The 27,022-nt window shown below is 36.2% G+C and overlaps 1 protein-coding gene across 2 annotated transcripts in view; it reads right to left on the bottom strand.

Moving 5' to 3' along the window:
* The window catches only part of PAN3 (poly(A) specific ribonuclease subunit PAN3), a gene marked incomplete at both ends in the record, with an annotated part of 117,308 nt that overhangs the window by 34,443 nt on the left and 55,843 nt on the right, over positions 1 to 27,022 (bottom strand). For both annotated transcript variants that reach the window (XM_079721563.1, XM_079721564.1), the window contains one exon: positions 430 to 677. In XM_079721563.1, the coding sequence (XP_079577689.1) occupies positions 430 to 677 (248 nt within the window). The remainder of the gene's footprint in view (positions 1 to 429; positions 678 to 27,022) is intronic.

Raw genomic sequence — 27,022 nt, forward strand, 5'->3', positions numbered from 1 at the left:
GAGCAAGCATTTATCATCGGTTTGCTTTCAGCAACTACTGATAAGAATCCATCTACTTCTCTAACTACTTTCTCTAACTTCAGAGGTGAAACTACCTATATCTATAAACAAAAGTCAGCAAACATCAACTCCAGCTAGCACAAGTACTAGATAACCCCGTAAGCAAAACACGCCATAAAGTACTAAACTAGAGCTTAAGTATAACTTCTGATTACAAGCAGATTTGTCCAAAACTAGAGATATTATTAATGCAGAAACAGATTACTTTGAAGAGGTAAGAAGAGATTAGAATTATCACCTAAGTCAGAAAGTAATTACTTTTTCACATCACAGCATAAAGATACAGGCCTGGGTAAACCTCCTCGTTAATCTCATTACTAAGGAGCTGTTCTAAGAGCCCTCTCTTTTCTCCTTTAAATGCAGACATACCATTCCAGTCAAAGGTGCTGGAGTTGTGTCTGTATAGAAGTAAGTCGTCCCACCGACAGTTTCCTTTTGGATCACCTGACCAGAAGATGGAGTCTGAGAAACAGGATTATTAACAGGTGTAGAGGCACTAGAAGGCACCATGTAATTTGCTGGATTTGGAGTGTGACTTCTTCTTCTGGGAGCAGGAGAAGTGTGTGGAGTGATCTTGGGGGAGTGAAGAGGGGAAGATCCAGCAGACAATGACATTCCTGAAGAAGATGTAAAAATGTTTCTTAGAAAGCAAAAATTGGTTTCAGAGAAAAAAATCTGGAAAATAAAATGCAAACGTTCATTTGGAAGAAACAACTTTAGCAAAATTCTTTAAGTTCAAAAATAAAAGACAATTTTATCTTGTTTTAGAGAAAGCTCTGATTAAAAGCAAATGTAAAGAATTTCTTTTTTTCAAATACAGTCATTCCCAAATAAATTAGGATATTTACTGTAAGAATACGTCTCCTCCATATCAATGTTTACATGAGAAACTTCAATAATAAGAATTACTGATAATTTAATAAATTAATTTAATCAAAAAGTGAGAAATAACTGGGACTCTATAAAATTATGCCCTTTATAAAAGCCTTTCTTTAATAAAAGGCATAATTCCTTTTTTGTAATGAATCATTTAAAACTATGGCTATTAACAATACAAATATCACATATCCCTAAAATATTTTAGTATCAAAAAATCAAATTATTTAATGAGATTTATTAGATTTCTTTTGGCCAAATACTACTAACAGAATGGTTTGAAAAAGCAAAAAAAAAGCTAAGTCTCGTCTTAGTTGAAATACAGGGCTGCTTAAATACCATATTTTTTTTAAATCAAGAAGGTGTACTGTTTTGATGCCTTTTGTCTTTAAATAGGCATAGGCTATATAGTAGACAACTGAAAATTTCTGCAGATGCATACTCTGCTCTAGTGCGAGTTTTACCTAAACACAACTAGCAAGAAACCATTGTATGTATGAAGAGCATCCTCTATCATGAATCTATGGTGGAGAAAGGGAAAGGACAATTGTCTTCACCCTTCAGGAGATTCCAAGCTATCTGAGAAAACAAGACCAGGTCACATGTAAAAGACATAAAATGGCTTACAAAAACACTCAAATATAAACTAATATACTGTAAACTACATGCCTAAATACAGATGAAATGCAAATTAAGTAAAACCAGGTACAGTTAATCAAAGGCTTAATGGAGGTGATCAGTTCTGAGCAGAGACTGAAAATGGTTTCTCGAGCTACAGTTAGTTACACTTCCTGAAAGAATTAGCTTATCCAGGAACTATTTTCTGGCTATTTGGGGAACAACTAAAAAACTTCACCTGAAATAATATGCCATCTCACAATTCAAGAAAAATGTTACCAAAATGCTTCTGGTCACAGAAATATGATTAACAGGGTTATGAATTTCAATTGCTAAGAATTCATAAAACACGAACACTGTTTTTTGAAAAGATGTAGGTGAATAAAAATAAGGTTGAGAACTGAGATAATACTTATTTTTACTCTGGATAGCCCTCTGTATTTTCTAAAGAGCCCTGACATAATTATTTTGTCTGATTTTCTGAGCAACTAAGGTAGGTCAGGTAACAAGCACCGCAGTACAGATCAGAAATTTACACATAGGGGGTTTGTTATCTGACCAAGGACATATGTGCACAGCCAACAGCAAAGCCAGGCTTCAAACCCAAGTCTCCAAACTTCCAGTTTAATACTCTTCCTGCTATAACACAATGTCTACTGCACTGACATTAAAATAGGCCAGGAATTTTGCAAGTATGTCTTAAATACATCTAAGAGAAACTTTAAAAGTCTAAAACCCTTTAGAAAAATACTTATAAGGAAGCCAAGCTATTATATTAACATATGAGCCTAATTTTTAAAAAACTTTTCCAGAGTTCTGTGTTTTTTCTAACTCTGTATATTATACATTTAATTGTAGGTCAATCCATACTGCAAAAACTGGGAGGATTATTCAACTATTTTCAAAAGATACATACTCCCCACTCATCTAATATGAAATGCATCTACAGTTTTCCTAAAGCTAGTTTCTAAGCCCTTCCAATATAAAACTGGTCAAGTCACCAAAAGTGAGTAAATTTGTTTACTACCTTTAAATTAAATAACAGCAGCAAATACAGCTACCAATTCTTAAGCACTTTCCATATGTCAGGCAGTAATAAAAGTGCTTCACATACACCAGACTATTTAATCCTCACAACAACCCTGTGAGGTAGGTATATCAACAGTCACCTCACAGAGGAAGAAACTAACTTAAAAATAATTTAAAAAAATTTATTGTAAGGGCAAATACAGGTTACTGAACAAAAGAATCAAGATTGAAACTCAGGTCTATTTGATTCCAAAGCCTGTGCTCTTAGCCAATATTCAATACAGCTGCCCAACCCCTAAGCCATACACTAGAGAACAGAAAGGGGGTCCACTACACTTAGGAGCGTTAGTGTGACAACGTAAAGGACGTGTGTGTGTGGGGGGGAAGTGGGGTGCGGCAGGAGAACCGGGGAAGAGTCTGACACCAGAGCAGGCGTACAAGTGAAACAAAAGGTAGAATCTCTCCTTAGGGCTAAATACGTGGAAAAAGACTGCCAAAAACAATGGAGTAGAATTTACAGGTTGTAAGTTACAAGCTTTCTCTTCAGAATTTTCAATTTTGTGGCTATTCTAGTACAAAGTTTCAGCACTGAAATTTGAGTTAATATATCTGAGCTGAGGCTGGCTGGCATGATCTAAACACATACAAAATAAAACATGTAAAACAGTAATAAGGATCACCACCCATAGGGTAACAGAATATTTAAATTGTATGGGAAGCTAGAAAGGAAACTGACCTCTAAATGACTGAAACATCCAGCCACAAAAGGCATAGCTTTGTGCCACCAAACTATTTTGCAAACATGTTAAAGAACTGAGTAAAATACACACGTATCTGCTTGGAGAGAGTTATTCTGTACTTGGTATTGTGAAGACGATAACCACAACACACTTAGTATTAACTGCCTGCATGTAACACTAAATTACAGGCAGCACAAAGGAGCAGAACCTTACTGCAGAAATCAGTAACTAAAAATAAAGGTGAAGTAAAGTGAACAGATTCAATTTCATCTCTCTCACATGTAAATATTCCTTTATAAGTTCCATCTTCCCTTATATGGGGGGGGGGTGGAGGCAGGGGTGCTACTTGTGGTTATTACAACAGTTTGCTATTAATTAGTACACGATCACTGGAACACTTAAGCAAACATAGCAACACACTGAGGATACCATGAGAGACAAACTAGAAGAATGAAAATCTGTACTTTAAAGAAAATCTGAATTAAAAATATTTCATTTGTGTATTTATTTTTTGCATTACTTTTGTAATTAACTCTTAAAATGACATTTTGGTGAGATCATATACAATAATTACACTATAATTTCTTATTAAGTGAATATGCAAACTGAGATATTTAAGTCATGTATAAGTTAATTGCTTTAGAACATTCGAAAAAATCCTTCTTAAAAGTACCCAATTCAAAGAAAACTGAGGAACAATACAGAAATGCCCACTGGACGAATTAAGCAGAGCAATGAACAAAATAAAGAAATGAAATTTTAAAAATTTAAGGTTAACTTATGAAGGTAAAAGTATCAGTGTTTCTGGATGACATAATTCTATACCTGAAAAACCCAAGGAAACAAACAAACAAAAAAGACTTGTAAATAATGACAGAATGCATAATGTAAATGGCTCCAATATTACAAAATACCAAATGAACATCGTTCCTAAATACAAACAGCCACTTAAGATAATCGTAGTTCTGGGAAATCAGAGACTGAGCTAAATAAAACAAATACCCTCCCCCTCAACCCCAACCAAAATTATGAACACATAGAACTATGCGATAAAATACAATACCCACATTTTAAAACATAGCTGAAATCAAAAGAATAGCAACAAAAGCAAAAACTCCAAGAGCAAGAAATTAAGGCAAAATTCTGAACTAGAGATTATACTGTGGGAACTTTGGAAAACCACATCCCAGCCCAGATATAGTATCTACAAGTTGAGGCTTCCAGGTTCACACAGGCATATGAAACATGGTCTTTAGCACATAAAGTGTGGAGAATGAAATTCAAATCCCAGTGTAAAGCCAGTGTAAAGCGGGACTCTCACTGTTGTGGCCTCTCCCGTTGTGGAGCACAGGCTCCGGACGCACAGGCTCAGCGGCCATGGCTCACGGGCCCAGCCGCTCCGTGGCATGTGGGATCCTCCCGGACCGGGGCATGAACCCGTGTCCCCTGCATCGGCAGGCGGACTCTCAACCACTGCGCCACCAGGGAAGCCCCATTTGTCCTTCTTAAACAGAACTATATTCTATAAGAGTAAAAATGATAACCATTAAAATTAAAGGAGAAAAAACTTAACAGGTGAGTTAAATAGCAAGGTAGACACAAAGACAAGAAAAGTAAACCAGAGAAGAATCTAGAAACAAAGCTTGGAAAATATAAAAGACTGGTTAAGATACACAAAAGGTAGAATGAGAAGGCAAATTTCCAGGATAAAGAAAATACTGGAGAAGCAATATTCGAAGAAAAGCTTTGGGATATTCAAGAACTAGGAAATCCTCATTCAAGAAATCCTAAACAAGAGTTCTGAACAGAATAAGTAAAAACAAATCCCTTTCAGTCAATCAGGTGAAACTGTTGCCTGCCAAAGATAAAGAGAAAAACCTTAAAAGCTACAAAAGCAAAAAAAGACAAATTATCTTTAAAAAAAAAAGGACAATTACATTAACAGGAGACTGATCAGCAACACTAGACAATGAAAAAATATGCTCAAAGTAAGGAAAATAAATGTCATCTTAAAGTTTATACACAATTTGCAAATGAGGGGAAAAATAAAGACATTTTTAAGGTCATTCACATCTCCTTGGTGAAAGAACAATTAAATGATCAACTTCAATACAGAAGAAAACTCCTTCCCCAAAAAGCACAGAATAAAAGAATGTATGAGAAATCTGAATAAGCACTGACAGTGAAACAATTAGGCTGAGATAGGTTCAAGTCAAAGTGTAATTAAAATTCTAGGTTACTGTAACACTGAAAGAGGGCAGGAAGGAATTCAACAAGTTCATACTGAGTAAAGCATACATGGTAAAATTCTAGGGGTGACCATACATAAAACCAAAACATAGTATGTAACATCCAACCTTTACCCTACACCGTATACAAAAATTACCTCAAAAATCTAAATGCAGGAACTAACCTATAAAGCTCTAAGAAAACCAGCATATACTTCATGATCTTCAGCTAAACAAGTGTTTCTTAAGTTGACACTTAAAGCACACATAACCAAGGGAAAGAGAAAAATAAATTAGACTTCACTAAAATTTTTAACTTTTTGTACTTCAGAGGAAACCATCAAGAAAGTGAAAAGCCAACCCACAGAATGGGAGAAAATATTTACAAATCATATATGCAATAAAGGTCTAGTATATAGAATATAAAAAGAACTCATAACTCAACAACAAAAATAACCAAATTTTAAAATTGGCAAAGGATTTGCATAGACATTTTTCCAAAAAAGATAAACAAATGGCCAATAAGCACGTAAAAAGAAGCTCAACATCATTAGTCATTAGGAACATGCAAATCAAAACCACAGTGATACCACATTATACCTACTATGAAGGCTATAATCAAAAATAAGAACAATAACAAGTGTTAGTGAGGAAGTGGAGAAAACGAAATCCTTAACACACTGCTGGTGGGAGTGTAAAATAATGCAATCACTTTCAAAACAGTTTGGCAGTTCCTCAAATTGTTAAACACCAGCAATTCTACTCCTAAGTATGTTACCCAAGGTAACTGAAAACATTATCTTCACACAAAAACCAGTACATGAATGTTCAAAGCAGCATTATGCATAATAGTCAGAAAGTGGAAACAACTCAAATGTCTATCAACTGATAAACGGGTGAACAAAATGTGATCTCGCCTATACTGTGGAATACTATTCACCCGTATGAAGGAAAAAAATACTGATTCATGATATAACATGGATGAAGCTTGAAAACATTGTTAAGTGAAAGAAGCCAGAGACAAAAAGGCCACACGTTGTATGATTCTATTTACATGAAATGGCCAGAAGAGGCAAATCCATAAAGACATAAAGTAAATTAGTGGTTTCCAAGGACCGAGGAGAGGGGAAAATGGGGAGTGACTACTAACAGGTAGGTATGAAGTTTCTTTTTAGGGTTATGAAAATGTTGTGGAATTAGACCATGATGATGGTTGCACAGCCTTGAGAGTATACTAAACACCACTGAATTGTACACTTTAGAAGAGTGAATTTTATGATATGTGAATTACATCTCAACAAAAATAGTTAATACCTAAATTATTGCTGCAGGTGAGGGGAGAAGGATCAAGAAAACTCCATTAATCCAGTGGGCGTATGGGGGTGGGGGTGGGGGAGAGAGGGAGTGTGAGTGTGTGAGTGTGAGTGTGTGTGTGTGTGTGTGTCGGAGAGGGGGGAGAGACAAACAGATTGCAAAAAACAAAATGCCACTTACATTAACTAGCAATAAAAACCTAAAATATCTAGGCACAAACTTACCTAGAATGTGCAGGACTTACATGAAGAAAAAGGTAAAACTCTACTGTCAGAAACAAAAGATAACTTGAACAAAAGAAAATAAATACCTGTACCTATTTGTTGCAAAAATGTCAATTCTACCCCTAACTAATCTAAAAGCATAATGGTAGCTCAATAAGAAAACCAACAGAATTTTTTTAAATCAGCCAAACCGATTATATTCATTGGAAAAATAAGCAGTAAGATAGCCAGGAAAATTACTAAAGTAAAGCAAGTACAGAGGAAGAACAAAAAAAAAAAAGAAAGAAAGAAAGAAAGAAGACTGAAAAAGTAAAAGGAAGAAAAAAGTACTGTATAAGGTCACTGGATACTAAAAAAGTGATGAAAGCTATAGTAACAAAAATATTGGATAAAGGCTCCCATGAACAGTGGGTCAACACAACAGAATAAGCATGAAACTTGACCTCAAATATATATGAAAAAATAAGCATAAGATAAAACTTCAGGGGAGGAGATGGACAGTAGTCAGATATGCCAACTTACTAGCCATCCCTAAATGACGGATTGAGTAAAGAAAAAAGCAAACAAATGGTTATTTAGATAAAATAAATAAAAGTGAGTCACCCTTCCATTCATTACACCCATTAAAAAGACAAATAAATGTTCAGATTTAATATTTAAGAGTTTAAAACAAAAAGTATCTCAAAGAACATTTTTTAAAATATAATGTTATGAAGACATACAAAACACAAAGGTGAAAACAGAATTTAACTTCTTCTAAAAATAAATATTTCTACACAGCAAGAAAAGATATTTGCAACACTTAGTAAAAGGCTAATCATATTATATAGTTCTTAAAATCATTAAGAAAATAGAAAGCAACCAATAGAAAATGGACAAATTGTACAAGTAGTCAGTTTGCAGAAAAGAAAATTAAATGCCTCAAACATATAAAAAGATGTTAATATTCACTGATAATTTAAAGAGATGCAAAGTAAAGCCAGCGTATCATTGGCTCAGATTGGCATAGATTGAAAAGTTTATTTAGACAATTATTAAAAGGGTGGGTGGCATATAAATACTGTCATACATTTTTAGTGTCGACTGTTACAATCTCTTTTGGAAGAAAATTTGGCAATACCTATCAACTAAAACCTTTTAATTGGCACGATAATGATAAACAATTCAAACTAAAAATGTCATAAAATGAAAAATAAAAGCTATAAACTCCATTAAATTGTATATTTTTGTCTTGCTCATCTTTGTGGCCCTCAGAAGTCACTGAATAAATGCCTCATGAACAAATGCTAAGGTTGCTTTTAAATCCCTTCTAGGAAAAACAAATGTAATATTTTCTTCTCTCAAAGAATTTTTAAAAAGGTGTCCTCTCAGATACAAATGTATCTAAGATGCCAGAGCAAAGATCCCCCTAAATATGAAAACATTAGAAGCATCCCTTTTAAAATCAGGTACAAGACAAAAATGTCAACTATGACTTCTTCTGTACAATCCCATACTAAAGGCCCTGGCCAATGCAAGAAAACAATAGAAAAAAGATTACAAAGGAAGAGATTATCATCATTATTTGCAGGTAAGTGTTCAAATTTTATATATATATATACACACACACATATACATATGTATATATACATATAAAAGAATCTACAAATTATTAGAAATAGAATGTCTCAAAGTAACCAACACACAAATGTCAATCACATATTTTCACACTAAGAATAATGAACTAGAAAATTTTTATTTTTGAGACGCCAAATTATAATACCAACAATTACCACAAATGTGTCTCAGAATATCTTACAAAATATATGTAATACTTGAACACAGAAAATTATAAAACTTTGTGGAAAGGCATTAAAGACGACCTGGCAAAAAGAACTGGAGAGAGAGCCCACGTTCATGGACAGAAAGACAATACTGAAATCGTGACGATCCTCTTCGATTCATCTAAAGATTCGATACAACTTCCCTGAAGGCACCAGGCTGCTTCACGGACCCACAAGGCTTCAAGACTGTCCCCTCCTCTGGTACACTCATCAACAACCCTCCTTGTCAACACCGAGCTCTCTAAACCCCACCCTCACAGTAAATTCCAATTCAACTTCTGAAAAACCTTCTTACTCTATTAAAATTCTCCTGATACTCATGTTTAAAAATTATTCCCAACATTTTGTACTTTATCTTTTGCTGCAAGTAGCACACAATGCAAACTGTCTCTTTGCAGGGGAGAACTGTGCCTTAATCCTCTCTGTATTCCCAACTACACACGTAATGGCACAGTGTCGGCACACAATACATTTATCGAAAAGAAAGAGGTGAAAGTTTCCTCGTCTTGGTACAGCAATAGCTACAAGCAGGAAGTGAAGAGTGCCAACACCAGAATTAACTGAGTTTAACAAGTTGGGAGGAGAAAAGCAAGTGTTCATGCTATCAAGTGGCACAGATGCCAGTTGTCACTATTTAAAAGCAAATGTGAAACAAGCAAATGTGAGAGAAAGAGAAGAATGTGAAGAATCTGAGGTGAAGGACATTCTTGTAACACAGCAGTCTGATTATTCTAGTGCTACTCTTTCCAGATATACGTAGCCTGGGTAAACCTAGATTACACTAATGTCGGTAAGTAAAATTGTTAATGCTGTCGTAACTAAAGTTGTTAACTTTAACAAAGTTCCAATAACCACATTAAACCCTCAGTAATAAACTGTCATGTATGGCTACACTGAAGAGAATGGTTTAGATTAGAAATCACCAAAATATATCTCATACTGAACAGATGAATGAATTAAAGACAAACAGAGGAAGCGTTATCTTCTTAACAATAGGGCCAATATTTGGGGCCTCATCCAAGAGAAAATCATAGTAAGGAATGTATATGATCATATCCAGGAATACAAAAAACGAAGTTACTACTAAAGATATATTTCTTACTTTATTGATTTTTTTAAAACCAAATTCCCTAATCACACCCCCTCCCAAATAAAACAATGCACAGTTTATAGCCCAAAAAACAGACACTAAGTTTATACTCCTAAATTCTAACAGGATCTTAAACATATAATGAATTAATAAATCTTTTTCCTTGATATTGCTTATGATAACTTAAAGGGTGGGTATAAAAGGTCAGCTCCAAAACTGAGGTCAGAGCGCTTTTCTCCCCTTCCCTCTGCCACTCGCTCTTTCAGCGAGTCAGAGACAAGCTTTATTTCCTAGTCCATTTCTACCCACTAGCTATCTTAGTAGGAGGAGAAAGTGAGTTTAAAGAAAGTGTTTAATTGTAATCATTGTCAATTAAGTCTGTATGTCATGTCATGGAGTTCTCTGCAATTTGATGCAACCTGTCAGACAAATCCCCAGGATACTCTAGACAGCTATCCTATATGCAGGACAGACTTCTACTGCGTAGAACTTTCTGAAATAAAATGTTAAAAATTACAGAACAACATCAGAAATGCATTAAATTCTCTGTATGATGTTGATGACTACTGCATAAATAAAACTGCTTTAAAATACAATCCCTACAGTTTCTCAGTAAATTTAGTAACAAAGATCCTTGACTGGTGGTGGTGGGGTCCCACAAGACCACTTCCATGTTCAGAAAGTCACTGGAACTCAGCACAGAGTTGCACTCGCGACTAAGATCTACCACAGCAGTGTAGTAAACGTACACATCCAGATCCCAAGGGGCAAAGACGCAGGTGGAGACTAGAGGGATTCACATGTGGGCTTCCTTATGCTCCCTTCCTCACGAGGGGTCACACGGCCCACTCTTCGTCCAGGAGCACAAAGGCAATATATCTGCTCAGAGAAGCACCCAGGGTTTTTATAGGTGACTGGTCACTGCCTAGCACACACCAGAATCCCACACTCCCGGACGGAAAGCATGTGAGCAGCACAAACCACACTGTTTGCACAAAGAGTCTAGGAATAGTAAACCACCCTAATCAGTTAGGGAAAAATCGGAACACTCCCCAACTCCGAGGTCCCATACATCAGCCCAGGGCCAACCTTGCAAGCAGGCTCTGTTAAGGACACTATGTTAACTCACTTCCGCACACATACCTTAAGTTGTCTACTACAATACAGCCACCACTTTTTCATAATTCTGCTCTATAGTGTAGTGAATACTGTTACACACAAATATACGGGCAAATGTTTTGTTTCTTACATCTAAACATACCTCAGGGAAGAGCGAGGAGGGGGAAAAGTAAGCTTTAAGTTAGGGCAATGGATTTATGTTGATTCCACTAAGTTTTGTCCATACACATTGAGAAAAATTATATAATTAGAGATGTACCCTCCGTGGCTAGGAAATATAGCAAAGAAAAATTAAATATAGCTCATGTAAAAAGGAGCTGAACCTATGTGTTTCATCAGCTCCTTTTGTTAGTATCTAAACTATCTAAACATACACCGTAAAAGTAAATATATATGTTATAGCTTAACTAGGATTTCAACTACTAATGTTAATAGAAAAGATTTTCTAATATCATTAGTTGGAATATTTTAATTTTTAGTATACTAAAATTATAGAAGTCATTCAAAATGTTTACTTACGTAAAAATTAGAGGGGAATTCCCCAGTGGTCCAGTGGTTAGGACTCTGTGCTTTCACTGCCAAGGGCCCCGGTTCGATCTCTGGTTGGGGAACTAAGATCCCACAACATGGCCAAAAAAACAAACAAAAAAAAGTGTTGGGACTTCCCTAGTGGCTCAGTGGATAAGACTCCGTGCTCCCAATGCAGGGGACCTAGGTTCAAACCCTGGTCAGGGAACCAGATCCCACATGCATGCCACAACTAAGAGTTCACATGCCACAGCTAAGGAGCCTGCGTGCTGCAACTAAGGAGCTGGCAAGCCACAACTAAAGGAGCCCTGGAGCCACAACTAAGACTTGGTGCAACTAAATAAATAAACAAACAAATAAATAAATAAAATAAAATAAAAATTAAAATTGGAAGTATATGAAACAAACTTTATTCTTCATAAATAACTGTTGGGCTTCTGGAGTAATCCTAAAGAGGATCATCTGGCTATGGCTTGGTGTATACATCACAAAAACAGCTGCTTTCAATTTCAATAGCTTAAAAACTATGCACAGCCTTTGTCTCAGAAATTCTAGCTCTGGAAAGTACCCTAAAGAAATAGTCCTAAATCCTGAAAGACATTTATAGTTAAAATAAATGTATATAGGGACTTCCCTGGTGGCACAGTGGTTAAGAATCTGCCTGCCAATGCAGGGGACACGGTTCGAGCCCTGGTCTGGGAAGATCCCACATGCCGCAGAGCAACTAAGCCCGTGCGCCACGACTACTGAGCTCACGTGCCACAACTACTGAAGCCCGCGTGCCTAGAGCCCGTGTTCCGCAACAAGATAAGCCATCACCATGAGAAGCCCGTGAACTGCAAAAAGGAGGAGCCTCTGCTCACTGCAACTAGAGAAAGCCCACGCACAGCAATGAAGACCCAATGCAACCAAAATAAATAAATTTATAAAATAAATGTATATATACACAGAGCATATACATATGTGCTGCTTTTTAAATGGTAACACTATAATTCAACATTTTAATAGATAAAATAAGTTTTTAAAAACTGAATGCAATTTGAAGGATAGAGAAAACACTATCAATCTGAAGTCTATTAAGGTGGTAAGAATGGTTTTAGGAGAAAATAGCTCATTATAAGTGATGTTCTACGATGTACACTAAATTTTTCCCATGACACAATTATTTAATTCAGTTAAGAAATAAAGAAAAGCTGTTTGAAAACTTAATAACTTTACCTTTAAAACATTTCTTTTAAGTTTACGTTCTGAATAACCTTCAGCGTATGTTTGTTTGCACAAATATCATCTTCACTGCCTTGTAATAAAATACACCAAGTTTAAAACCCTAAATTTAGAAATCCTTAGTCAATATTTTGCTTAATGAAAATCACCCCATTGAGCCACACTTCAATTCATATAATTACCTACTTAAATTTAAAGATAAATAAGAAGCTACTTCATAAACTGCCAATAGTTTGAAGAGAATGTTTTACAATTTCCAATTTTTAAGCCAGAAGTAGACTAAGCTTCTCCCCTTTCTACAAATTAGACAACTGGGGCCCGACACATAAACTGAGCACAGTTTATGTGCTCAGGCACATAAACTCAGTGAAGGTAGTAATGAAGCTAGAATCTAAGTCCCTTGAATGCTATTACAACCCAGTGGAGCACTCTATGCTGTTGAATTTAACCCAAATTTAAATCCCTAAAGGCCAATAAAAATAATGCACCTAGAAGAAAAAGTTATAAGGAGAAAATGTGATTAAAGGCATAAGAATTGTCAAATTTCAGAACATATAAAATATTAAAGGAGGGGAGGATGGTACAACCAGTTCGCAACATTTCTCTGTTCAAGTTTCTGGATTTCTACAATAAGCCTCAAAACTATACTGTCAATCCTAAAAGTTTAGGTACTGTGAAAAGAAACAAGTCATAGGAAGCTATGTATAACTGCTACAGACAAGGGTGCTTCAGAAAATCCTTGAATTTAAAGACAATTAGAATTAGAATTTAAAGACTTAAATTAGTGTTTCTGAACATTCCTAGCAACATGAAAGTCTGGGTTATTTTCTTTATTAAAGGTTTTTTTTTTAAGTTTATATGTCTAATGATATTAATTCCCCACCACCACCGCAAAGGCTATTATTACACTAATGGGATGCATTTTATAATAAATGGCATCTAAGAATCCAGGGACTAAATGGCAATAATCCGTCAAGATGTTGCCATTAAGTAGAAAAATGTAAATATTTTACTAAATTTTATTTGGGGGACCTTTTACCATCACTTTTAAGTCACAAACACAGGTAAGAAAACTTTAAAAAGTGGACATAAATAAAGATTTAACTGAGACAACCATCATATAGACATGCTCATATTTTAAATGTGGATCTAATCCTCAAATAGACTGTACAAAATAAAACAAACCACTATCCAAAAAGCAACAGGATTAGGAAGTAAAAGCTAAGATAATATTAGTCTTTACAGTCTTTACTTCTTTCCCCATAATAATTCCATCATTCAATCAAATTCAGCTTTGTAGATAATTATCAAAACTGGCTAAAACTGTTATTAATCAAAAGTACCAGGCTTAAGGTAATAATAATCATGCAACTAATGAACCTAAAGCTGAAATGTATAAAATCTCATTTGTCTAAGCCCAATTTTCCAAATTCTGACATGATGAATGATCACTTCCACTTCTAGCCTAAACAATAATCAACTCAAATATTGACTAGGTAAAATTCCCATTATTCCTATATATTTTAAATCATACTAACTTTCAAATGATTAAAATAAAATTATTATATTTATAACCCTTTAACTCTTAAACCACAAAATTATTTGTTACCACACAGATGTATATACCTTTGGCCAAAGTATTTCCTGTATCATGTCACACCCTGTTTTTAAAAGCCTCCAAAAAGACAATCCACAGTATTCCTGCCTAATTTATAATGGCCTAGAATATTAGGATAAGAAAAGCTTCCTTTCTTTCTTTAACATGAGCTTAAATCCTTCATGTTTCATATTTAAAAATCCATTTAATTAAACATTAAAATTATCCTCATTTCCTTGAAAACTGAAACTAAAAAAATAATGTAACCTTTTAAGGTAAAAATTGTTAATTATCAAAATCACAATATTAGTCATAAGCCACTATAAAAATTATTCACTAATCTAGTAAAATATACACTAATCAAGTTAAGTTCAATTTAATCCTAAAAGTTGCAAGCCACAAACGCAAACTACCTTTGCAAAGATCAAACAACCCAAATGCCAAAAGTTTTACTGGAGAGAAATGTTTATAAACCCCATGTGGAAAAAGGATAACTTGGATTCATAAGTAGACTGCTAAAATCCTATGCTGACCTCTCAGGAGCATACTAATTCTTGCTGGCAACAAATAGTAAAATTCCTACACTTCAAAGAATTGTTTCATTAAGTGTGGTGATAAAATGAAAACAAAGTCAGTAAGAATATTGATTGATGTCAATTGCCAGAACTGATTCCTTCACAAACCCTGTTTTCACAACAGCAACCCCTTATGATTAGGGGAATTAAAAGTTGCTGAACTCAACAATCCCTTCAGTTAAACAAACAGACCCCTCAGAGCTGTCCAACGCTGCCCAAACTATCCATCCTTTAGTCGAATCAGTCAGTTTCATGAATTGTAGGATTTATCTTCAAGTCCAGTGCTGACTCAGAGGGTAGCTTGTTCCCTAGAGAAAACAACCAACAAAAATCAGAACAGCTACTGCTCATAAGCTCTTTCAACACCCAAGTGGAAAGGACAACTTAATGGGTCCAAAAAAAATAGTTCAACTTCCTTTCAGCTACAGGAGTAGCCAATAAACTGAAAGCATCTATATGCCATAGGCAGTTCCTGGTTAAAGCTTTCACTCAGTTACAGTAAGAAATGTTAAAACTAAAAAGCTTACAAGAGAAGCTATCACACACACCATAGGGTTTCTCACCCAAGAAGAAATGTGCAAGGACTATAAACGGAAAGTATTTCAAGGGCCAAAGCTGTTATTTTGTTTAATCTGTGAAAAGCTGCCTTTCATGTGCGTGCGTGCGTGCGTGTGTGTGTGTGTGTGTGTGTGGAGTGGGGGGAATTAAATATTTCCACCCAGAAGTAGTCTGCATGTCTAGGGCACTAGCTTTGCTTATGGCCATACATAAAAAACAAGTGAAATGTTACTTATTTCCCTAAACGCAAGGTCTTCATATTCACTAGTCAGAGAGAATATTCTGAATTAAAAGATAAAGAGAGTAACATGTTCTGTTTCAAGACATGCAATAGTGAACTGCCTTCCCTATTATTTCTAAAAACCAAAAAATCAACATGTACAGCCTTAGAGCCTCAAAATGTACCACAACAAAACAGGGGGGGGGGCTTTGCATTTCATGAGTTAGGGGTTCTGTCTACAAAAATATGTTGTTATGAAAAAAAGAGGGAAAAACCTCCATAAGAAAGGCAACCAAAGAACTCAAGCTACTTTCAGAAACATTATTTTGCCCTTTCCGGCGCATGAGGCTAACAGCTTTTCACAGAACAAACACTCCTCAAGACCACCTCCAGAGGGAGGCGTGAGGGAGCCCAGCACTACTTTCCTTTCTAAAACATTTATTCCGTATTTATTCGTGTGGGGAAAATTCCAATCAAAAATTTTCCCTTGTCACTTCCAAGCTATAATACGGAAAATTCTTGATTCTCCACCAAGAACCTCAGTGCCTCAGAGCTCAAATGTATGGAGGAAAAACTAGCAGTGACTACACACTGTCTGGAAAACTACTCTTTTGAATATAAGCATCTGACAGGTTGTGGGGCTTTTGGGTTTGGTTTTAAAGCCTTACTCCTTCCTCATTTTCCCAGCTTCTCTCAGAGAAAGGAGAGTTAAGTCCCACTGTAGGTGATGAATGGTACCTGTCATAAACTATCTGGGGAGGATTCACCGAATGGCCACTCAAATCACTCCCTGTAGTCTGTGGTTCAGGTGAGACAAACAGCAGCCCTCCCAGCTTCCTTAACCTGAGCACCAGTGGATTGTTTCCCATCAAGAAGCAGGGCTCTGTGCCGGTGCTTTTCAATCTGCACTAAGCAGAACCTTAAGCTTCCAGAAATGCTTCAGGGCTCTGTAGACTCCTGATTTGAATTTCATCTGTTTTTTTCACTGTTAGTAATTCAACAATAAAATTACAAATGCAGATCCAAATTAGCATGCATTCTTTTTTAACGTACTAGAGACCATCACCAACATACTTAGCTTGTGTTGGGTTAGGGTATTCTCATGGAGGCTCAGAATAAAGCCTCTCTCCCGTCACCCCTCTGTATATACATGGATCTTTCATTAGGAAGGCAGTAACTGCAATCATCTTTATTTAAATGCACACGCACTCACGAGAAAACTGAACAAAAGGGTGCACAACTTATTCACGTGAATCATGATTTTCATGTTACTATATGACAGAAAATACAGAAGAGGAGACAGGAATGTAAGACTAATTACTGTCCTTCACCCACCAATTTCAAATTACTGGGTTCGACATAATACCACATAGACTTGCTATTCTCACTGAATAACTTCATGAGTAAGTTTAATAAACCTGACCCTGTAAATGCCAGTTTTATCTGCTTTATATAATTTTAGATTTGGGGACTACATACAGACTTCACAAGAGTTCTGCTGCTTTAAAAAAAATGTTTGAAAACCACTGTTCTCTAAACCCTAATTAAGCTTTGGTATTCCTGGCTCACAGGTCCTCTAGGGGCAGAAATGGTAATTAAGTCTTATGTTTCTGATGCCTGCTGAGCTGCAGGTGCCTGGTATCGATGTGCTCCCAGCCAGCTGTCCAGTTCTGTCTCCTCTCCCCCAATCCTGACAACCCTCAAGAAACAATGTGCCATAGACTTATATACACTACTGAATGTAAAATAGCTAGCTAGAGGGAAGCAGACGCATAGCACAGGGAGATCAGCTCGGTGCTTGTGGCCACCTAGAGGGGTGGGATAGGGAGGGTGGGAGGGAGACGCAAGAGGGAGGAGATATGGGGATGTATGTATATGTATAGCTGATTCACTTTGTTATAAAGCAGAAACTAACACACCATTGTAGAGCAATTATACTCCAATAAAGATGTTAAAATAAAAAAAAAGAAACAGTGTGTCAAACTCAGGGGTGCTAATGGCAAAGAAAATTGGTAACATTTTAAGAAAGAGACACCAGGTACTTCAAAATACATGACATTTTATCTCAGTGCCATTTTTCATTCATTTTTCCAAGTTCCTGCCCAATCTAACCTTTTTCACTTGCCTAGCAATTTTAATTTGAAAAGAAAATTCCACTCTTCTGATATTTCAGAATGGTGGCTCTCCACATCACGCAAATGGCAAACTTCAAAAATATTTCTTTGAAAAGATAAATTAATAAGAAACTCCACATAACAAAAGCAGTGACCAAGAGCCTAAGGTAGGGAAACAGAACCATCTATGTGAGCTAATTAATGATAGTAGTTTAAACTGTCATGTGGAATCACTGCACACTGGTACCAATGTATAATTTGTCTAAAAAACCAAAAATGCCAGTTGGCAAAAAACCTCGCCTTGGGCTTCCCTGGTGGCACAGTGGTTCAGAGTCTGCCTGCCGAAGCAGGGGACACGGGTTCGTGCCCTGGTCCAGGAAGATCCCACATGCCGCGGAGCAGCTGCGCCCGTGAGCCATGGCCGCTGAGCCTGCGCGTCCGGAGTCTGTGCTCCTCAACGGGAGAGGCCACAACAGTGAGAGGCCCGCATACCGCCAAAAAAAAAAAAAACAAACAAAAAAACCCCTCACCTTATCCTATTCCCTCCAGGCGAACTCTGTGGACTCCCCTACAATCAGTATTTAAGGGTAATGCCTGTTCCAGCAGGACCCTGCTCCAAGCCTATGGCTCGGTACTGTGCCTGACGTTTTCTTCACATCTGTCTTTACCTAACTCAGACTGAATTACTTTATGAAAGTTCACTGAGCGAAAACAATTCCCTATTATGGTAATAAACTGGTTAAAACAAACAGAAAAAAAAATAAACTTCACAGATTCTCAACTGTCTGTGTTTAAAATGTTTAAAGAAATCCTATCTATCCTTTGAAACCCACCTTATGGGTTTTCCATGAAACTTCATCCTGGATAACCTCATTCGAATCAGATAAAAATCTCACCTTCCTACAAATTTTCTGGAATTCTGAACTTTTTTTTTCTCTCAAAGGGTAGATGTCAGAATCTCCTGTGAAATCTTTAAACGTACAGACAATGGCAGTGCTCCAAATGTGGGGTTTCTGACTTCATAAGTCTTACATGGGGACGGGGAAGCTGTATATGCAAAGCACCACAGGCTAATCTGCAACTACATATGAAAGCTTACCGGAACCACTGCAGGAGATCAGGCACTGAGCAAGGTTCCAGGAATTCAAGAAATAAGATCTAGTTCTGATCTCATGAAGTTCATACTTCATTCATAAAGCCCACGACAGTGCTTAAAAATTTTCAATTTTAGTGTTTACTCTAGGTCTCCATGTGTGATCACAATAGTGGATAAAATGACAAAAATGCTTCCAGAAGAATTTAACTTTAAGTGAAGGAAATAAATAAAACATACAGACAAAAATTTAAAAACATTAAGAGATACTGAAAACATTATAGAAGCATAGAGATGGAAGACAGTAATAATGACTTCAGAAGTAGAAATGGCTTTGAAAGGGGGAGAAGAAAAAAAGAGGCATTTGACCTAATCAATGAAAAACAGGCAAGATCTCAAGAAACTGAAGAGCCTTCCAAGTAGAGGAAGGCACAGAGATGGGAAAATTGCTGCCATTTTCAAATACATATTCTCAAATAGGATACGTATTTTATATCAGAGGAGGTCCTCCATGAAGAAAAGAAAGCTGGTAGTCATTTAATAGTCATTTTCAATTATTTTAATTCTAAAAATATTTAATAAGCATGTAGACATAGTTCCTTCCACAAGGGAGCTTATATTCCAATAGGCATGAAGAGGACCACTCATTCTAATACAAAGAAAAATGCAAGTTCAAATTGTAGTAAATTCTAAAAAGGAAGTAAACAGGAGAACACCATAAAAAATAATGATGGGAAGTTTCCTTTACATTAGTCAAAGGCCCTTCTCTGGGACCTTTAAGTCACTTTGTAAGTGACACCTAAGAGAACGGAAGGAACCATCTATGGAAAGAACAGGAGAAACAGTACATGCAAGAACATGAGCCAGAAAGGAGCCTGACATATTTGAGGAAGACCAGTATGGTTGGAACTGAACACACAATGGGAAGAGTGAGAAGGTGAGATGAGGGAGTACGTAAGACACAGATTATACACCGTAGTAAGGGACTTGGAGCTTATTCTAATGACAACTAGAAAGCCATACTGTGATTACTTTTACTTTTAGGAAAATATAAAGAAAAAGTAAATTATGTTTACTGATTTACGGTAACATTTCAATTATTAAAAATTGTATTTGATTAGAAGTACAAATATTCTCTCTTCATTACATTACACAATAAAAATAAGTTTCAAACACACTCCAAAATGCTTTCTTTACTTATTTTTTTAAATATAAATAACCTTTAATAAAAGCCATGTGGACCAAACCAATATAAATGCAACTCAGATTCCACCTCTGATCTCCCCCTCAATATCTAGAGAATTTCAGCAACTGACTTCTATAAGCATACTTCATTTTAGTTGAATATCTACCTGTGATAAAAGGTATTTGGACTACCTGGATATCAGAAACACTGTAAGCATTAATAAAACTATTAAGTGTCCTAACGCTTCCTCACAAAATTTATTTAATCTCATTGACCAAATTTAGGTAAATTCTATGAGTTTAACCCAAGTTGTATCAGCCACATACTCGTACACAATATTTGATGGAGACCACAGCCTGCACAACTATTTCGCTTTCCATGTCTACACACAGTAATCCTCCACTGGGCCTAACTTCAGCCTTACCTCTATCAAGAGCCTCATTTCCATATGAGTTTTCATTAACTAATTCAACAAATGTTAGAATATTATGTGTAAACTACAGTACCTAAACCTCTAAAAATGTGAATAACTTGTCCAGATTTTTAACTGTCTTAAAAACAACTGAATTACAACTTTAAGAACTATACCCTCTGGCCTGTATGTTAGGTCACTTACTTGGGTCACTATATTTGAAGAAACAGAACAGTGATCTGCTAGCCCCCAAACTTGACAAAATTATCTGAATTAATAGGATCTTCTCTAGCCTCTGCAATGGTGTCAATCTCTTAAATCATAACACGTACATTATTTAAACAAAGAGTCAAAACAAAATGGGAGGAGGACAGGTGTTAGCTACCAAACAAACTCTTCTGGATCAAAAGAACCATTTTTCTTCTCAAGTGACAGTGAATGTTAATGACTAAATGGTATGCTTCATTCATTGATAAATTATGTTGTATTGTTTATGAACAATAAACATACTCCAAGACAACCATGTCTGATTATAAAAAGTTATAGTCACAAAAAATAAGATTAATATTAGTTAACAATGTAATTTTAACTTTAAATTTCTTTCCAACAAATAAAAGCTAGTAACAAATTAAGAAGAAAAATTAGTCTGGCTTCAAAAAATGTTGTTATTGAATCAATAAACACTTCTTACTTCTTTAACATTAATAACAATTTAGTTGACCTTTACATAAAAATCTTAAAAAATACATATTAAAACGTAACATGCAAATAAAAGATATCTGATTACTAGTTCTAGATCCATGAGGTTTAAAATTTTAAACAGCCACGGTACATATGCTATGCATCTTTCAGACATTCTGAAAAATTTATGAGATGTATCAATAATTGATTTACATTATGTGTGTCCCATGAGCATTACTAAGGTAGAAGAAATCCCTGTGGCCTGGTTTCACTTAAACGGTATTTGTGATCTTGGCTGAGCTTCAGGAACCCCTGTAACAATTAATTCAATGGTTACTTATCTGATAACTTCAGTTACTCAGTACACAGACTCGAACCAGAAAAGCGAAATCAGCCTCAGCCAAAGAATAATTTAAAGCCCCATGCACCTTCTTCACAGGCAACAATTCAAGTCCTTGACTCAAAGTCTTTTTCTTATTTAAAGAAAGCAGCAGATTAGGAGAAGAAAAGGGTTGTAAGAAGAAAGAGGAGAGAAGGCAGCACAGAGCATTAAGTAGAGCAGTAGTTCTCAAAATGGAGTCCCCAGAAAAGTCAGCAGCATCACCTGGAAACACATCAGAAAAGGAAATTCCCTGGCTCACCCTGACAGACCTACAAAATCAGCAGCTCTGGGGATGGGACCCAGGGAGTGCTGGGTTTTAACAGGTACTCCAGGTGATTGTGACAGACTCAAGAACCACTGTCCTAGAGTTAGGAATACTAACAGCACAACAGAGTCAGCAATAAAAAGCCAGTAAGAACGCACTAACATGGTTCAAATAAACTTGTCTCAGTAGGTCCATTCAAGGTACTACGTTCAGGCACTTTAATAGACTCAGGGAGCAAGAGAAATTACCTCCAAGGAGTTATAATCTAATTGAGGTAGGAGGACAATGGAAAGGGTGAAGAATCCAAGGAATTACGTAACACTGAAGCAAACTGCTCTTCAAACTCTGTTACCTAAAAGGTAGCAACTGTATTCCGGTTCACTATAATCACTTGAAGCACATCAAACTGAGCATGAGTCATAAAAGAAAAGTTAATGCTGTGTGAAGCAACAGAAACTACAAATTTTGGAAATCTTTCTTTGAAAAATTGCTGAGAATATAAAGTTTTGACAATGAAAGCCATAAAGCTTCTTATATCCAAAAATTCAAGTATGATGGAAAGCTTCATTTTCCATGATGCTAGATAAATCAGTTACTGTAGCCGTTTTGGTGATTTCTTTAAAGTAGATACAAAAGATGCAAATAAGATAATGCCCCAATATGTATTTATATGAGATAACCAGGGTCAACTTAAAATTCTGCATCCAAAGAAGGCTGGAGCATGTAGGCCAGCTGCTTAAAAAGATGAAAGTGTGGATTTTGGTGGACAGTCATGGTTGGAGAAACTCTGCAGACAATTTCCAGGTTTGTCCATAACAACTTCCCACTCAGGCTCCTCCATGCTTTCGCCCTTCCAGCTGACTGGAGAGATGCCTAGAAGCCCGCTGACCTGGGTCCTTAACTACATGGAGAACAGGATCCCAGAAAACCTGAAAAATCTGTCCTGGACTGTTACAAAAAAAAGAAATAAATTTTTGTCATGTAAAGCCACTACATTTTGGATCTCCAAGTTTCAGCAGTTTAGCCTACCACATCACAACAGTGGGCAATAAGATTATGGTCCATAATAACTATGGCTTAGGGAGCATTTTGGTGACAACAATTATATTAATATCCTATTGATCTGTACTGTTTTCTAAAAGGTACACCTCCCCCAAAGGGACTGTTATTTACTAGTTATTATTTATAGGAATACCATTCTAAAATCTGGATAACCACATCACAAATATGGGAAGATGTTCATGAAATCATAAGAAAACATCTCATTTCAGAATATCAATGTGTAAGAGATTCATGACTAAAAAATAAAAAACTAAATATTATCACCATCAACATGTAGGCCACATCTGACTTTCTGCTAGTATACATGGTTGGATTTTACATGCCTGTGTGCACTGGGGGTTTTAAAGGGATACATCTCTCTGATTCCTCTCCTTTTACTAAGACCCTGCCCCATGCCCTAGTGTAGGGTAAATGCACATCCAAAAGGCAAAAAGAGTAAGAAAAAAAGATGACTTTCACATATGAATATGACTAGTCAAGCTGAGAAGAATCAGGGAAAATTCAATAAAAGAGGCTGCCACCATTCAGTTCATTCCTACAGAATTAGAGGACCATTCCTATCTAGACATGTTACACACAGCATAGTAATTTTGTCCACACAAACACTCTCTCTCTACTAAGTACCTACAATGCACCACTGAGCCAAAAGGTGAAAGAAGAAATGATCCCTGGAGGTTTCAACCTATTTGACTCAAAGGAAATAAAAAGACTGACTTCTAACTCTCTACATCCAGCTGAGAACCAGGAATGTTCTTGGGCGTTCACGAATACATGCTGTCTCTCCCTGCCTCTCAATTCATTCAGGACCTCTACAACACTCTGATTCACCCCAGACCCTAACCTTACACTGCTGAAACAAACCCCCCCCTCATCTGTACCTGCGATACAAAGGATTTTCTATTTACACATACTATGTCAAGGAAGTCCATATACCTTTTAAAGTCCTTTTTAAGTCTAGTATCAACACAAAAATCAAACTCTTCTCTCCTTTTTGCTACTTCTCATCACTGTTTTCATTTCTGTCTCCTTTTAGTGTACCTATCTATCTCCTGTTGATCAACATGTCACAAAACAATACTATTTTAGATTAGAAAGACTTTTAAAATTATCTAATATTATCTTCTTATAGAAATGAAGATGCTAAAGCACAGGAATCAAACAGCATGCTGAAAGCTACATAGCTACTTTAGTAGAAGAACTGGTACCATGTCCCAAAGGCAATCAAGTCACGATCCAATGAAAGCAGCCCCAAAACAGCAGGAGATGCTGCTACAGTTGTAGATCACTGAACTTATAGTTGAAGGGAACCCCTACCCACTCCCATCCAGCCCTTACCTCTCAGTTAAGGAACAAGTTAGCCAATACATGAGATTGAAACAGGAAGTCCACAATAGAAATGCTGAAACCTAACAGGACACGTTAACCAGGGATTCCCCAACCAGCAGAACAATATCCACTGGTAGCTACTTTAAGCCTTACCTGGCAGGTCTCCAAGCCAGCTGCGGCAGCCACATCCCCCTCGCGCCATTAACGTCTCGCCTCAGTGTCCTAAAATTCCCAACCAGGAAGGAAATATAGCCAGCAGGCACTCCCAACCCAGTTACGGCTCTACAGTTCTACTGTCGGTAACCTTCCCTGGGATGTCACCATCTGTACCCATAAACATGCATACACCAAGCAGCCCCCATCTAGGATGAGCTCAATATTACAGGGCCTTCTTCACAAAAACCTCAGGGACCCCTGACCTTAACTATAAAGTTTTCTTTTATTTTTTAATGTAGAAAGCAAGCCCCAGTTAGAAAACCTGGACATGTTTGAGTGATTCTGCTGAATATACCTGAAAAACAAAGTAGTTACAAAAAATGGAAACATGCAATTTAAAAATAATACAAATATTTTGACTGGTTTTAAAAATGTTTTAGCATCTCAAAACACACAGCAACTCTAGTTCTGATAAAGTTAAACTTTCAACAGGCATAGTTCTGTTCCTCATGTGACAATACACCTACACCCTCTTGAACACTTGCAGTATTTAGGAGTTCTTCAAAGATGTTTACGGGATCATTAAAATTCACTGTAATTAAGAGATACCCACCGATTAAAATTTTTTCTCTGAGATAAAAATGAATCTTAGTTAACTGAGCATTTATTAGGCACCCTCTTTATGCCTAAATTTGTGCTACATAAGAAGCGACTCCGTCCCTTCTTAAGGAATTTGTAATGTGCTTAGGAAATCTAGACTGATATTTAAAACAGTTAGAAGAATACTTTAATGGTAAACTACCTCTACTGCTATTAAGGGTAAAAATAATTCAGAGAAACCAGTTCAGATGGAAATATCAAAATAAACTCATGGTAGGATTACCTGACGGTCCCACAAAATTCATTTAAAGAAAAATAATTACAAGGAAAATCTGTTTAGAGTTACATCATATAAAACAGGGAGATGTTTTAGAATTACCTAAGTATTTTGTATAATTTTTATTTTCAATAATGATACTACTTAGTAAAACATAAAATAATCTAAAATGATAGCTTATAGTTTTTATGCCTTGAGTGATTTTAATGTAGAGCCTAAAATACAAAGAGAAATTTGAAATATGAACTTAGATATTTACCATCTGCAAAACCATAGCTTCAATCCATTAGCAACCTATTTTCCCAATGGTACATACACTCCTTAGCTGGATATCAGAGTAGTAATACAGGTATGTAGACATATCTGAGGATTTAATTTTACCCACACTAGTGTTACAGCGTTATGACCTACAAGAGGTTCCTGATTTTTGACTTATACAATTTATTAATTTTAACAGTATTTTCCCAGTTTGCCCTCTCTCGTTTGCGTCAAAAACAGATCAGTTATATGGACACACACATACATACAACTAGTCTAAAAAAACAACTGAAAGGGCTATCATGTAGGAAAGATTTTAATTTATTCTATTCAAGGAAAAGACCTGGGACTAATGGATAAAAGATACACAAGACAGAGTTTAGTTCAACAAAAGATCTAATTTTCTTTTTTATTCAAACTATTAAAATGTACACTGGGCTGCCTTGGTTAGCTACTTAATTCTTTATTACTATAAGTGAAAAAGCAGAAGCTAGATGATAATCTCTCAGGAATGCCACCTCTAAACTGGCACAAGGCTGAACCATGGAAACCCCAAAGGTTCCACCGAGACCAATGACCAGTGTCAGATTACCGCATCGGCCAACTAGTATGCAACTGAAATGAATGAAGCCTCCATTTCTTCATTATGATATAAAACATCATAGAATCAGAGAACTTTATTCTTTAGCACAGAACTTTAAAAAAAAGATCACCTTTCAACATTAGAAGTATAAGAATATTTTTAAATAGTACATTATATATATTAAAAGTTAAATATTTTTCAACAAGAATGATGGATAAATATTAGTATGTTTTTTTGGTTTTTTGTTTTTTTTGGCAGTACGCGGGCCTCTCACTGCTGTGGCCTCTCCCGTTGCGGAGCACAGGCTCCGGACGCGCAGGCTCAGCGGCCATGGCTCACGGGCCCAGGCGCTCCGCGGCATGTGGGATCTTCCCGGACCTGGGCACGAACCCGTGTCCCCTGCATCGGCAGGCAGACTCTCAACCACTGCGCCACCAGGGAAGCCCAAGAATGATGGATAAATATTAATTTTCCCTTTTCTTTTCCCTTCCTCTTTTTCCCCATACCTTGCCCAAGCCAAAAAATAAAGAATATAAGCCAATTTTATCTATCAATTTGGCAGTCGCAGGAATATATAAGAAACGATTAAGTGTTTCAAAAAACTGGATCTAAAAATATACTTTAAAATTTTTCTAAAATCTTATGATTAAATTTTAATGAAGGAATACAATTATTTAATAATGATAGGTTTAGTATAATAATTAGATGCTTCTCATCAAATCAATCATCTGAGATTACCATAATAATTTACAATAAAATATACTAATGGTCCAAAAATCTGCACCATTCTCATCTTGAAGGAAT

Source organism: Hyperoodon ampullatus (genome assembly GCF_949752795.1).
Source record: "Hyperoodon ampullatus genome assembly, chromosome: 16".
Lineage (NCBI taxonomy): Eukaryota > Metazoa > Chordata > Mammalia > Artiodactyla > Ziphiidae > Hyperoodon > Hyperoodon ampullatus.